Source organism: Cynoglossus semilaevis, chromosome 11 (genome assembly GCF_000523025.1).
Source record: "Cynoglossus semilaevis isolate Cse_v1.0 chromosome 11, Cse_v1.0, whole genome shotgun sequence".
Taxonomy (NCBI): domain Eukaryota; kingdom Metazoa; phylum Chordata; class Actinopteri; order Pleuronectiformes; family Cynoglossidae; genus Cynoglossus; species Cynoglossus semilaevis.
In genome coordinates, this window is record NC_024317.1 from 3570140 (window position 1) to 3584643 (window position 14504).

The window sequence follows — 14504 nt, forward strand, 5'->3', positions numbered from 1 at the left end:
AGGCTCCTGTGGTGATCAGCAGAGACCACCATGATGTCAGTGGCACAGACAGTCCTTTCAGAGAGACCTCTAATGTCTACGACGGATCTGCCTTCTGTGCAGGTTTGTGCAAGTCCCCGAGTGAAGAATGCAACAACTTTACCACAAATATATAAAGATATCTGAAAAAAATCTTCTTCCTAGACATGGCTGTGCAGAACTTTGTTGGTGATGCATTCAGGGGAGCCACATGGGTGTCTCTGCACAACGGTGGTGGTGTCGGCTGGTAAGACATTTTAGGTATTCACTCCAAGGTGCAAATATTATTTGTATACAAAAATATATATATACATATATTTCTATATATGTATATATATATATATATATATATATATAATTTGTATTTCTTTAAAATGTATTGATTAGAGTTATGTGTGTATACATAATTATACATTTATACTTTTAAATGTATTTATATGTAAACATTCTAAGTTTATAAATAGTTGTTTAAAAGAATGACTAAATGAGTGTCAGCATATTATTGCATTTTCATTTGTTCATTCATAAAGTGCACTTACTTTTGCCACTTAGGGGAGAAGTAATGAATGGAGGTTTCGGCTTGTTGCTGGACGGCACAGAGGAAGCGGCCCGGCGTGCCAGGCTGATGTTGAACTGGGACGTCTCTAATGGGGTGAGTCTCTGTTGCAGCCTCTCCTCAGGAGCTCAGATGAGCGTTGAGTAAGAATGTCTGTTCTGCAGGTGGCCCGTCGCTGCTGGTCTGGAAACACAAATGCTTATGAAACTATTGAGAGGACCATGGAGGACCAGAGGCAGCTGCGTGTCACCATGCCCTTCCCTGTGCAGGATGAGAACGTGTTGGAGCGAGCGCTGCAGGGCTGAGCAGCAGAACTCACAGGTTTACAGTCAGTGGAACCTGTTGGTTTGATCATTGTGGAGCCTGTGTTATTTAAATATTAAAATGAATATTCATTGAGTTAGTTCACAGATCAGTGCATGTATGAATGTGTAGCAGCACGACTGGAGTTACAGAACTGAACTAAACCATGAGCCTTTTTTTGGAAATGTGATACACTGACAATAAAATTCTAACAACCACACCACTGCTGAGTCAAGTATTGCTGATGGTTATATTTAATTTTAAAAAAATATTTTCATATTTTTATTTTAAGCTTATAGTTAATCTTCACCTGGAGCACTAAACAGACTAATTTATAATTTACTTTTGCCGTAGTTTGTGGTCTTCGCAGAAGGAATACAGTTACTAAAGAATTTTAAAATTGTCTTCACAGAAGCAGCAGTCTAGATTTTTGCATACTTGTAATCAGAAAGTATATTTCCAAGAAGTAAGAAATGGATTACTGAGGAATTTTCCAAAACATTCATTAAAAATTAAACCATATATTACCTACCAAAGTGCAGGCCGACCTCAGGTCCTCAGTCAGTCTGGTCCATGTGTGAGGTCTATAGACGTAGAAAGATATATTTAAATGAAAAAAATATATCTTTAAAAAAATGTAAAAATACAAATATATATATATATATATATATGAATGCAGCCAATATTATAATCTGTACTTACCAGTGGTGGTAGGTCTGAGACAATAAGGAACAGTCAGCTCAATCTGAAATGTCATAAAATAAAAAATCTATAAAAAAATAAATAATAAATAATGTCTTATTGACGTTTCATGTACTTTAAAGAGCTGAGACAAAAAAAACCACATGATTTTGATTCACTCAGAATCAGCTGCGTCACAGACGGTTTGATGAAATCATACTTCCACTTCAGCAGTGGTTTTCTTAAATAAATGTAATAATAAATAATGTAAACATGTGCTTTTTAATCATCACAAATATACATTTCGTAATTTCTTCTCTTTTTTTGTCTTATGTGGTGGATGTTCGTAATAATAACACAGAGCTGGGGAAAAAATACCAAGTATAAACCAGATTAAAAATCAACTCTAATTTATATTTCAATAATAATTTCAACAACTCTCATTTCATTTTCTCATTTTTTTTTTCTTCCCTATAAAATCCGCGCCGTGTCGCTGTCTTGTTTCTTTAAGGAAACTGTATCGGTGTGTGTGACTGGATGGAGGATGACGTCAAGGGTTGGAGGTTGTTGTAGTCTGCGGGAGGAGGCGGATAACGGTGCTGGTGGAGCAGGCTGGACACGGGATCATTTGTTGAGCGTGGTTCTCCACCGACCTCCCATGAACCGTATGTTCCCCAGATTTCTCTCATGTTCTCCAGCTGAGATCTCCGCCCTCTTCCTCTGCACCGGCGCCTCTCCAGACTCCTTCCTCTTTTTCTCCCCCGATCACTGTGGAGTGACTGTGGAGATGTTCCATCGGATGGTGCCAAACACTTCTTCTGGTCAAAAACAGACGGATTAAGAAAAAAAAAACAAAAAACACTCAACATCGTCCGTGGAAATGACTTGAAGACTTTCTGCTTTGCCACACAGAGTTGTTTTTTTTTCTTTCTTTCTTTTCTTCAGAAAAGGAAAATATGAATCACGTCCAGGATCAGAACGAGGAGGAGCAGCCGGGAAATCCGATTACTGCGCAACAGGGGACAGCGCACCACAGTGGCTCCCACAGCCAGGGCAGCAGTCTGGGCTGCGGCCTGACTGAACTGCAGCCTCCCGCCGGCTGCAGACCGGAGTTCAGGAGGAACGCGGTGACAGACGACTATAAGGTCACAGCCCAGGTCCTGGGCCTGGGCATCAACGGGAAGGTGCTGGAGTGTTTCTGCAAGAAGAGCGGGGAGAAGTGTGCCCTCAAGGTGTGTGTATGTGTGTGTGTGTATATGTGTGTGTGTACAGTAGGCTGTCACTGTCAGACAATAGAGGAGCAGCCATCAATTATTTAAATGTTCTTGTTATAGTCTTTGTCCCCTTTCTGCTCCATACATAAGGAGGTCACGTGTATAACATTAAGAAGTTTTCATTGGCAGGAACACACAAAAATATTCAAATACTATATATAAAAATACTAAGATAATAGAATCATTTCAAGTAAGGGATTGTGTTTCAAAAAGATTTATATTTGTACTCATCGCCTACTGCAGTGTTTTCCATTCTTTTTTGAGCCACAAGAAAAAAATCTCATAAAAAGTACATGTAATGAAATATAATAATCCTTTAGTTTAAATTTACTAACATAGTGTGAAATCTCGGCTTGTACTCACAGGAATTGAAGAAAGACACGCAAAGATCTTCCTCTTCAACAGCTTTGATTCTCATTTTCATTGCCATCTGCTGCCATCTAGTGGAAGAAAATGTAATTGTTCTGCCCTGTCACTGCATTCATAAACAAACAAACAAAATATTATTTGCAACAAATAAATAGACCATTTTCCCCGGCACGCTAGTGGGCCACGGCCCTGAGGTTGGGAATCAGTATTCTACTGCTTATATTTATGAGGCCTGTAGTGTGGATGGAGCCCATCCCAGCAGTTGGGGGGTGGGGGGAGTGACCATTCACACTCACATTCACACCTACGTTCAATTTAGGGTGTCCCCCCTTCTGCCCCCCCCTTGGTAAACACCAGGTGTAAAAGGAACTCTTCTGACCGAATGTATTTCTTCGTTCTCACAGTTCTTTCTTGTGAACTTCTCTTCAGGCCTTGAGACACTGTTGATTTAAGACACATGTCAGTGTTTAGACAAAGCACTGGCTGAGGTTTTTTTTTTTTTTTTTGCATGCCTCTGCCTTGTACTTCTACAGTACCATGTGTTCTGTATCAGTTCTTATTTTAACGTCCAAGTTCCACAGTTTTCGTCCTGTTCCTTTCACTCGTATATTTATCTAATTTTTTTTTAAGGCCGAACACGAACTCTAGTTAAACATTAGGCCAAAAGTTCTACATTTACAACGTCCATTTTGAAATGTGTGATGACAGGATATATTTGGTTTTGTAAAAATAAAATAAAGAGACTTCTGTAAATGTGAGGGCAGTAAGTTAGGCCAAGCAGAACAGTTTAGAAAACCTACTGTAAGAGAGGCTGCTGTAGTTGAGGTCATAGGTCACAATCTGGATACCAGCTGTGGACCAGTGTACAGTGACCTCTTTTGAACACTGGTCACCGTGTGACGCAAGTTTGGCTCCGTGAATAATGGCTATTTAAAATGTAATTTAAAACAAACAAATCAAAAATCCAGCCTCTGTGAGAGACCTTGGTTTTCCATCAGCTACTGTATATAAAACAATCAAATGTCTCGGGACACGTTACAGCCCGACCTCTCACATACACATCAAATAGTTTGGACACAGACGTGTTAATGAGGAAATAAATGCTGACATATAGAACACTGAGTCCTAACCTCACATGACTTCACTGTAAACAACTGTGATGTAACAGCGTGGAACGTTAACGTCCTCACTTTCCTTTCTGCACCGCAGTAGTGGAGTGAACACGATAAAAGGTTCTGAGTTCTGAATTTCAAACCTTATTTTGTGATGTGTAGATCACAGTACAACAACAACAACAACAACAAAAAACTACAGCTATTTAAAAAGTAATGTGCAGTGAGTACACACAGGAAGTAGCTGTGACACCAGGGAGATTCAATAAGTATGAGCAACAAATTAAAGCCTCGGAGAAATGAAGGACAAACTAAAACAGTTCAATAGGAGCCTAAAACAAAATATGGAAAAAAAAAATACTGGTCAAATATTTAACATTACAATAGGAAATAATGTGTGTTTTATATACTATCTACACACAGAATTCAGTTAAAATCCCAGAATACTAGGGATGTCCGATATTAACTTTTTGCCAATATCTGATATGCCAATATTGTCCAAACATTCTGATATCAACCGATACTGATATAGGCTGGTAATATTTATTTATTAATCCGTACAAACCACTGTATGAGTATGAGATTAATTAAATGAGCTGTAATGCTGCCATCTAGTGACGCTCAATTTAATATACAACCGTTTATCCCCAAAACAGGCATTGCGTTATCGGGTTTTCATTATTTGAGGAAAAACCGATTTTTATATTACATATTACATCTTATATTAGATATTATATGATATGCTAATATCGGGGCGATAATATCAGACATTCCTACAGAATACTACAAATATTTAACTCCATTTTTCCAGTTACATAATTTTTGTGTCACTGATGTGGAATTCTGCGGATGTCACAGTGACGTGTGTGTAAATGTTGTTTGTTAAAAACAGATTCTTCGCTGGAAACTCTTCACAGCGCTGGTATCTGAGCTCTTATCTCCTTCCATTCTCATGACTTACTCCTACTGTCGTCCTCCCATGTCATGATTGATCTCTGCTGTGGGACTAGTGCAAATACATTTACAAAAAAAATAATAAAGGAATGTGTCTGTGGGGAATTTAACCTCTGAATCTCTGTGAATTCCATGTCGGAGATTTTACTTCAAATATGAAGCAAATATCAAAATGAAAAGCGTTGATAGCTGAACAGACGCAGTGAGTGTATTTTCCCAGGGGTAGGCGCTGTGCCTGTGTGTTTATTGATTTCTTTGTGAGAAAAAAATCAATGAAGCCGTAGATGAAAATGCCTGTATTAAGAGCTGCTTTTAGAGCCGTTTAATGAATACCGTTTTGATGAGTTCCTGTGTCTGTCTTCGGAGCAGATTCTTTACGACACTCCCAAAGCCAGACGGGAGGTGGAGCTGCACTGGCGTGTGTCCGGTGGACCTCACATCGTCCGGATCCTCAGTCTGTACGAGAACGTGCACAAAGGGAAGAAATGTCTGCTCATTATAATGGAGTGGTGAGTGTCGCAGTTGATATTATGTATTATATTTTTTATATTATATTATAATAAATTATATTATATTTTTTAATATTATTGTTTCCCAAAGACTGGGTCGCAGCCCTTAGGTGGGTCACGAGAATTTTTTTTGGGTCGTCTCCCATCATGTTTCCCAGGAGTTTACGAATAATTTCTATTGACTTGGGTCGCGAAGCTTTGTGACTTTTAAAATATTGGTCCTCAGAAAAAAAGTTTCAAACACAAGAACCTCTTTTTTATATGACTATGGTTCTTTTCACACTGATTCAGAAAACTTTCGTCCCAATAATTTCCTCAACAGCTACTAATTTTGAGGTCGGTCCAACATAGACCTCGGAAAAATGTTTTCAAACAACATTTGTTTTTAATTCAGTAAAACAGTTTATAAATCTGAGCTTTAGTTTCACTACATTCTGATGTAAAGATGACGTTGGTTTTAGTCTAAACCAAAACCATCGGCGCAGGACGTGACTCAATACACGTTTGAACAGTCAATACAGTGGATGGGCACAATGTGTTCCTTTGTGATGAATCCATAAAGACAGGGTTAAACCAGGACACCCCCATGCCTCCCCCTTTCTCCCCCTTCTCTCTCTGTGTGTTAATCTTGTGTCAGTATGGAAGGAGGGGAGCTCTTCAGTCGCATTCAAGCCCGAGGGGACCAGGCCTTCACCGAGAGAGGTGAGCTGGAGGATTACTGTTCCCTCTAGTGTCTCAGTACTGTAATATCTGTGTTTTTACCAAAAACAAATCTCACATATAATAATCCTTTAGATTAAATGTACTCACAATTTACTAACTCACTGTGAAAGCTCGGCCTGATTGGTTGAAAACAACACTGATGTACTCACAGGAATTGAAGAAAGACAAACATGAAGATCTTCTTCAACTGCTGTGTTTCTCCTTTTTTTAGTTTTCATAGCCATCTGCTGCCATCTAGTGGAAGACAAACAGAAAAAATTATTTGCAATATATAATAGTTTTCAGGCTAATTAAGTCACAGCTGTGGCAAACCTAATGACCTCTCAGTGTTTGGGAATCCCTGCTCTACACGGTTTCCTCAACTGCTCCTGTCCATGCCCTGTTTGTCCACCAGAGGCGTCAGAGATCATGCATGACATCGGCACAGCCATCGGGTACCTGCACCACATGGACATCGCTCACAGAGATGTGAAGGTACAGATACTGTACATGCAGGAAAAGGTCACAGGTCGTAATCGGACCCATTTCTAAAACAACAAAAACAATGTAGGAAAAGGTCACAGGTCGTAAACGGACCCATTTCTAAAACAACAAAAACACTCGTTTGTCACAACAGCCTGAGAACCTGCTGTACACAACCAAGGAAAGCAACGCCACGCTAAAGCTGACCGACTTTGGATTCGCTAAGGAGACGACGCTGCACAACTCCCTCCAAACGCCCTGTTACACCCCGTATTACGTCGGTCAGTGAGTCCTGATGTTTCTGACTTTTGATTCATATCGTAAGCTATAACTGGATTGAACTGGTTTTGTTTAGTATCTATAGAGTGGTGACACATTTACATTGTCCATGTGTGTTTGTATGTCTGTCCTTCATTCTCCATGTCTGTGTGTTTTTTTCCTGTATGTGTTTGTGCATTCAGCCCCAGAAGTGCTTGGGCCAGAGAAATATGACAAATCATGTGACATGTGGTCTTTGGGTGTAATCATGTACATTCTGTGAGTATGATGTACGTCTCTTTGAACTCAAGCAAATGTCGTGTTTTTTTAATAGAAAAGTTGACTTGATTTTTTTATCAGCTAAAGACTAAGATCAAGTATCTTAAAATATATTTTTTAATTTACATTAAAGGAAAAAAACAATCAAAGAGCAACAATTCTGTTGAATTGCTTTTGGAATTTTAGTTTCCACTTAAATTTGTTTAAAACAGATCTAGACAACAAAGCCTAAAAATACATTGACAAACCAAGTCCCTGCTGGCCACCAGTAGTACTGCAGTTAGAATGCCTTTGTTAGCTACACTATGACTGTTTACTATTAAGACTTGTCCTGTAACTGCCTCGTTGTTGGACTGGACTATGAAGTGACTCTGTCGTCTCCTCTGTTTTCCAGTCTGTGTGGGTTTCCTCCGTTCTACTCCAACACAGGTCAGGCCATTTCCCCAGGCATGAAGCAGAGGATCAGGATGGGACAGTACGAGTTCCCCCACCCTGAGTGGGCTGATGTTTCTGATGAAGGTGTCACTTTGATTCCAATTGTTTTTTATCATTACGACTGCATGATTTCAGTGTTTTTCAAAAATATGGTCAATGTTTCATCATGGTACGCTGGGAAATCTGAATTTTAAACTGCAGTTTCAAACTTATTACACAGTGTGACTTTTGACTCGTAAAGTGTAAAATGTAAAAAAAAAAAGATAATATCTCAATTATTTATGTTCCTCTGTAGCCAAACAGCTAATTGTTCAGCTGCTGAAGACAGATCCAAATGAAAGGATGACTATTGGACAGTTCATGAATCATCCCTGGATTAGCGTAAGTTCATACTTTACCGTTTTCCCGTAGCTGAAGATTTGTTCTTGTCGGGTTGTCTTCACCTCTGCTCGTCCTGTCTCTGTACTGCAGCAGTCAATGGTGGTCCCTCCGACCCCCCTCCACACCTCACGTGTCCTGACCGAGGAAAGGGAACTGTGGGATGACGTCAAGGTAAAAATCGTTAATGTCATAATTCATCTCTTATAGTAAGCTGTTTAAAAATTTTATTAACCTGGAATTATCAGATAGTGCCACAAGATGGCAGTAAAAAAATAATATTCACAGATTGGGAATTCTTGTTTTGTTTTTTACAGGAGGAAATGACCAGTGCCCTGGCCACCATGAGGGTGGACTACGACCAGGTGAAGATCAAAGACCTGGACACGTCCAACAACCCGCTGCTCAACAAAAGACGAAAGAGACCCGCCTCTGGAGGAGCCGATCGAGCAGGACAAGCCGAGACGCAAGAAGCGAGTGGAGGAGCGGTGTGTAACAGTCACAGAGAGGTGACGTTTTCAAAAGAGGTTCAATAAAAGTCTGCTGTATTTTCTCACCTTCTTCTTCTTCTTCTTCTTCTTTTTTCACTATTGTATTTTCCATAATAATTGGCTTTTTTATATTACTGTACGCATCAATGTCATGAATGTCACTTATTTTCATGTGCAGTGGTTGTATATTTAAAATAAAACATTTTTATGGTCTACAGCAGGTGTGTTGTGTCAATTTTGTTGAAGGTTAAGTGGTATATTTGATGTGTAATCCATTGTTTATATATATATATGGATATAAATATATCCATATATATTATACTGTGTAGGGTACTGTCCCTGAAACTCCCTGATGCCATGGCTCTGCACTAAATAAAATACTGGTAAATTAAACTTGTTGAGAGCTCTGACCCTGGCCTAGATTCTCAAATATCATTAGATGCTTTTATTCTAAAGTTTCTAAATGGTTCATTCTAGGTCAGCAGTGTCTCTGAGGAACAGACCTAACATGTTTCTACAGAAGGTTTTTGTTTTCCTTATATTAAATCTTATTATATGCAGCCCATATATATATATATATATATACACCAACTGTTTATAAACTATAAGCCAAAATGTTGGCACGTTCTACCTTTTGTGAAGCTATTTGTTTAAAAGTTAGCCTGCTCTGTAAATCAAAACTAGTTCTCCCCTGGGTTTGTGACGTCACTCTGCTGCTGTCCTCAAACGACACACGAATGATCACAGTTGCAGACACTACTTCCTGTACACAATACGTTAAAAATGTGAACGCCTCGTGCACGTACAGGCTCTCTCTATTTCTCTCCCCCCCTACGCCCCCTATCTCTCTCGGTCTTTCCTCCCTCCCTCCCTTTCGGTGTCTCTCTCTCTCTCTCTCTTCATTCATTGCCTCTGTCAGTGCCGTGTTGTTGACATACTCACTCCTAGGCAAGAAGAGGAGGCTGGAACCCGGGACCATGAGGGGTTGCTGCCGCCCGAAGAACGCGCGCGACAGGGCAGGTAAGACAGCAGAGACCCCGGCAGCGACCTCTCTGTTTTGCGGTAGTTTTGACACTATTGTATGTACATGGGTCTAGTAGCTGGGCTAACAGGCGGAAGAGGTAAACAAGACTGGGTCACGTAGGCTGCGCAGCACTGACTCTGTACCGAGGGAAAGCTGCGACCAACACGCACGGACACTGATGTTGATATATATTTATATACTGTATATAAATATGTTGATAATGAGACTGGGTTCTTTCGTGACTGTTTTATTACTAAACAGAAAAGAGCTGGTTGTGTTTTACCGTCTATCCGGGACAGTTGTTCTCTGTCTGCAGCTGCAGCTGCTGATCTATTCGCTCTCTGCAAGAGAGAAAGAAAAAACAAAACACACATTTGCATATTGGAGAAAAAACAAAACACACATTTGCATATAATTCTGTTTGTTGTTTACTGTCACACTGCTCTCCAGTGGTGTGCATACCGTGGTGATGAAGCTGTTACTGCCTGTGAAAACTTGTGATGCTCAGATGTTTGTTTTTTTTACAGCCAGACCTCAGGGGCTGGTTTTATGAACACATGTCCCTGAACTTTTGCTCGACCATCGTTTACATAAAAAATCACGGTCTTTTTCCATTTGTTAGTCACTGGATATAAGCTGTAAACTGACACATATTTGATGTTTTTTTTAATTATTATTATTTAAGGAGTAACTCAGTAACTCCATGGTGAGAAATGACCAGTACTATGTTGGTATTTGTTGGTATAAAGTCACATAAGTTACTAGTTGCTTTAGGCTAAATTCTAACAGCTGCCAAGATCTTTATCACCTTTTCCTTAAAATCAAATCATTAAGTGAAACTAGTGATTTAGACCTTTTTACCATGAACATTTCAGTTTACTCTAGGATAAACAAATGGATGCCAGTTGTTTTAGGACAGTCGTGTACAGTGGTACTTCCTGTCTTCATCGATGATTAAGTGTCGAAACCGGATGTTGCAGATGTTTGGCCCATTTGTTGTGGGTTATGGCACCCACTGATAAACTGAGGTAAATAATATATAAAATACATATGTAGCAATATAGAAATCGATCTTTCATTTGCCCTCATTTTATTTTTTTTCATTGTTGTCCTAAAACAGATACTTCGGCCCTAAACAGCCAGAGCCTGAGTCGCTATGACAATAGATCATTTGCTAAGTGTGTTAGCCACGCAGCTTTGGTTTTTCAGTGTTGCCATGTTGATGGAAGCAGTGCTGAGAAGAGAAGAAAAAAACACCTACTGTGTTATAAATATGGTCGTCGTCGTAAATGTCTTCAGCCCCAGCTTTAGGCAGCAGAGGTACGAGGGTTGAACAGGGCCGCGGCTGAGTCGACGTTCGTCTCTGGTTGTCTGCCTACACACAGGAAGCTAGGGTCAATGGATGAGCAGATAGACAGCAGAATAAACACAGTGATTCTGTTGGAAAATATAAATATATACTGTATATACAGTGTGATGCTGCAGGGAGATGTGAGAACATCCTGGGAGCAGAATCTGATGCAGTGGTTTGAAACCTGCGTTTTTGTTATTATTATTATTATTATTATTATTATATTGGCTGATGTTGGTGTTTTTACATGTGTATCATCAGTGTCTCTCATCCATATCTAGCAGCCTCCTCTCCTGCATCTCTTTTTGTGGCTGTGCTGTGTGTGCGGGTGTGTTTTTCTCCCTTCCTCTCTCCCTCCCTCCCTCCCTCAGTCTGCTCTCGATCTGGGGGAAAGTTCACCGCTCACACAGAATCTCATTACAGGCTTCAGGCAGGGCTGTAGCCTACGTGTTTGACGCTGGTGTTGTGGCGCGCATGCGCTCTGCGCTGTTACAGCCAACACACGAGAGGGTTTTTGGAACCGATGCTTGTGTTGTGTATTTATTGTTGTGTCAACACTTCTTTGTTGTGCAGGAATGAAACGTGGCAGGTATCGTGTTTAACACAGTCGTCCAGCTCTTTTTTTTTGCAGTTTGTGAAACACCTCATTAGGAATTTTCAATTGTAAAGAATTGTTCAGAAGTTATTGTCAAAATGCTCCGACTGAGAGCAATAATCACAATTAAATGTCAGTCAGTAAAAAAAAAAAAAAAAATAGTCAAGATGAACTCTCTGAACCTTTCATACCCAGATCACAGTTTTCGGGCTTTTCTTGAAATAGATCTTTGTCGTCTGACACCATGTTAAAAAGTTACACTTTTTTTGCAGTAGTTTTTTCGCTCTGCAATAATTATCATATTGATATATTATAATAAATGTGGATTTAGATTTGGTCATATTTTAGTTCCTGGCTTTACTGTAAGGTACGTTAGTTGTTTTAGTAGTGGTGTATCTGCCTCCACCTCAACCGTTACACAACCATCTCCATGTCTTTAACCACTTCATCCATGAGTCTTATGCAGGGTCCTCCTTCTGCCTGACAACAACATCTTTTGTCCAGCGTTCAGTACATGTCTGTGCCTTACATCCCTATCTTTATTACAACATCATCTGCCAAAACCACGGTGCACAGACCGACTGTGTGACCTCATCTGTTATCACATGTACAAAAAAACCACAACATCTCGGGGCTGATCACATGATGTTACACCTCCGACTGTTTCTCAATCCACTTACTGCACAGACACTGCCCTCACTAACCTCCTGACCTTTTCTACACTGATACTACTACTACTACTACTGGTATTACTACTACGACTAGTACTACTACAACTACTACTACTATTAATAATAATAATAAAAATAATAACTTTTGTCATCATCATCATTTTTATAGTAATACATTGAGCGTTTTTAATTAAAAAATTTAATTGTTCTTAACTGACATCTTTTTGTTTTTTTCATACAGAAAAAAATTGCCTAATGTTTAGTTTCAAACTTTTCTAAATATACTAAATATTTTGAAAATCGTCAATTTTTAAATGATCATTCTCTGATTGACTTTTGTTTGTTTTGAAAGTTTTGTTTTGGTGTCAGTTGTTTATAGGATTACAGCTGGAAGCAGCAGGTGCTGTGTATCTCTAATAGGATTAGTCCTACAGACACAGAGAGACACAGACACAGAGACACTGACTGACCTTTGACATCAAGGTCTTTTACTCTCACAGCTAAGGCTAAAGTGATGACAAGCTTGTCCTCAGTCTAAATCTGCCCATCTCTGTCCTAACGTGAGGAACTCACTGAATGTGATCATTTTTAGAAACCATTATACACTGCCATCTAGCGTCTTAACTCTGAAACTACACCGTCTACCTCCTACTGGGACTGGGAAAAAATAAGATGGATTTTTTTTTTCATGCGTAATTCGTCAATTTCAAATTTCATCCTTATTATACACTTTCAAAATAAAATGCGACTAGACGAGATTTTAGGATCGTAGCATAAATTTCCTAATTTTTTACTAAAATATAGAATCATTATTAAATAAATACCATAAAATGTTACGATGGTGTGTCCATTTTTCTGTGTGTGCATTATCTTTATCGATTTTTTGCACAGAGCTTATTTTGGGAGGTAACGTTTCCAAGTATAAAAAATGTCCAGTAGGTGGCAATGTAATGCAACACAGAAGAAGCCACCATTTACTATCGCCTAAAGAGAATTATTTTCTTACTTGACCTCGGGTTTATCTATTTTTTATTTTGTGTTTCAAATGTCTAAAATAATAATAGTAATTTTGATAATATTTTGTATTATTTAAACACCAGTTTATTTATTGTTGCTGTTAATGCCAACAATATTGTTTTTGCAACTTTTTTATAGTCACTTCTTTGACTTGTCTGCCTACAAACCTTTAAACATTTTAGTCAACAATATTTTTAGCAACTTTATAATTCTTTTAGTCTCTCAGTTTTTTAAATAATAATAATAATAACAACATCAAAATACATCGGTAATTTAATGATAATGGTGTTATTATCAATATTAACGGTTATAACACCAGTTTCTAACATCAGTTCTAGATTCTAGAGTTCACGGTAGTAAAACTGTAACCTAATAAAAATGCACAGTGTTCTTTCTGTTAACGCTGATAACGACTATCTTGGCCGGGACCGTGTGGGCCCGTGACAGGGTCGTGTACTACTTCAGGCTCTAGTTTTTGTGGTGAGGTCCCGGCTGATAGCACGAGCACCATGTCCTGTCTACTCCTCTCCTATTGGCTGTTGGGTCGAGTGTCTGTTGTCTGATTGGAGGAGATGTCAGCAGCATTCGCTGCCCACGAGTGCTGCGCATGAACTGCATGCACGCTTGTTTTTCTCCCCACTTGTGTTTTTGTAGTTGGTTTTACACGCTCACTCTTTCAGTTATTACGGTAAAGTTTTGTTTTTGGGAAATGATGACCTTGGGAGTGGAAATGTTTGAGAAAGTAACAAGTATTTTTAAACTTTTAAGACATTTAAACAAATACGGGGAGGAAGGGACATTAATACGCTGTATATTTTGTTTTTTGTTTTTATTTTTAATTTTCCTACCAAAATGTATTTATAATATGTTTGTATTAAATTATGGATGATATACATTTTGAACATAAACATAAAGTTTATGTTTGGTATGGGACTAGACAAAGCAAATAATGAAAATAATGATCTCTAAATAATATAGTAAAAATAATTTGATAAATAAAAATACAATTTTCCTAACCACTAAATAATTTGTAAAAATATTTTT

At 38.8% G+C, this 14504-nt stretch overlaps 3 protein-coding genes and 1 long non-coding RNA gene across 11 annotated transcripts in view; 3 read left to right on the forward strand and 1 right to left on the reverse strand.

Annotated features, from left to right (window-relative positions):
- uroc1 (urocanate hydratase 1) overlaps positions 1–1097 on the forward strand; it is a 5515-nt gene extending 4418 nt beyond the window's left edge. Inside the window, 4 exon segments of the mRNA XM_017036996.2 lie at positions 3–102; positions 184–265; positions 571–670; positions 739–1097. Coding sequence (XP_016892485.1) covers positions 3–102; positions 184–265; positions 571–670; positions 739–879 — 423 coding nt within the window. The 3' untranslated portion in view covers positions 880–1097.
- Positions 1098–1251: 154 nt separating this feature from the next.
- LOC107989239 (uncharacterized) lies at positions 1252–12608 on the reverse strand. Of its 5 annotated transcripts, XR_003051011.1 has the most exons (9): positions 11088–12608; positions 10110–10167; positions 8332–8467; positions 6820–6937; positions 6649–6733; positions 5601–5723; positions 3196–3272; positions 1580–1622; positions 1252–1461 (listed from the first exon to the last, which is right to left on the reverse strand). It is a non-coding gene; the product is annotated as an uncharacterized LOC107989239 (long non-coding RNA). The 5 variants fall into 5 exon arrangements; XR_003051009.1 differs by lacking the exons at positions 1252–1461; positions 1580–1622 and adding an exon at positions 2627–2756; XR_003051013.1 differs by lacking the exons at positions 1252–1461; positions 1580–1622 and adding an exon at positions 2627–2756 and having other exon boundaries at positions 10289–12608.
- Positions 1605–8898, forward strand: LOC103385927 (MAP kinase-activated protein kinase 2-like). Its single transcript, XM_008319952.3, has 10 exons — positions 1605–2790; positions 5637–5776; positions 6414–6478; positions 6894–6973; positions 7116–7242; positions 7423–7498; positions 7893–8017; positions 8229–8314; positions 8405–8485; positions 8629–8898. The coding sequence occupies exons 1-10, from the start codon at positions 2515–2517 to the stop codon at positions 8845–8847; spliced, it is 1275 nt and encodes a 424-aa protein (XP_008318174.1). The 5' UTR covers positions 1605–2514; the 3' UTR covers positions 8848–8898.
- Positions 9668–14504, forward strand: part of LOC103385928 (6-phosphofructo-2-kinase/fructose-2,6-bisphosphatase 4-like) — a 13134-nt gene continuing 8297 nt past the window's right edge. For all 4 annotated transcript variants that reach the window (XM_008319955.3, XM_008319954.3, XM_025059792.1 and 1 more), the window contains exon 1: positions 9668–9822. In XM_008319955.3, the coding sequence (XP_008318177.2) occupies positions 9780–9822 (43 nt within the window). In that variant the 5' untranslated portion in view covers positions 9668–9779. The remainder of the gene's footprint in view (positions 9823–14504) is intronic.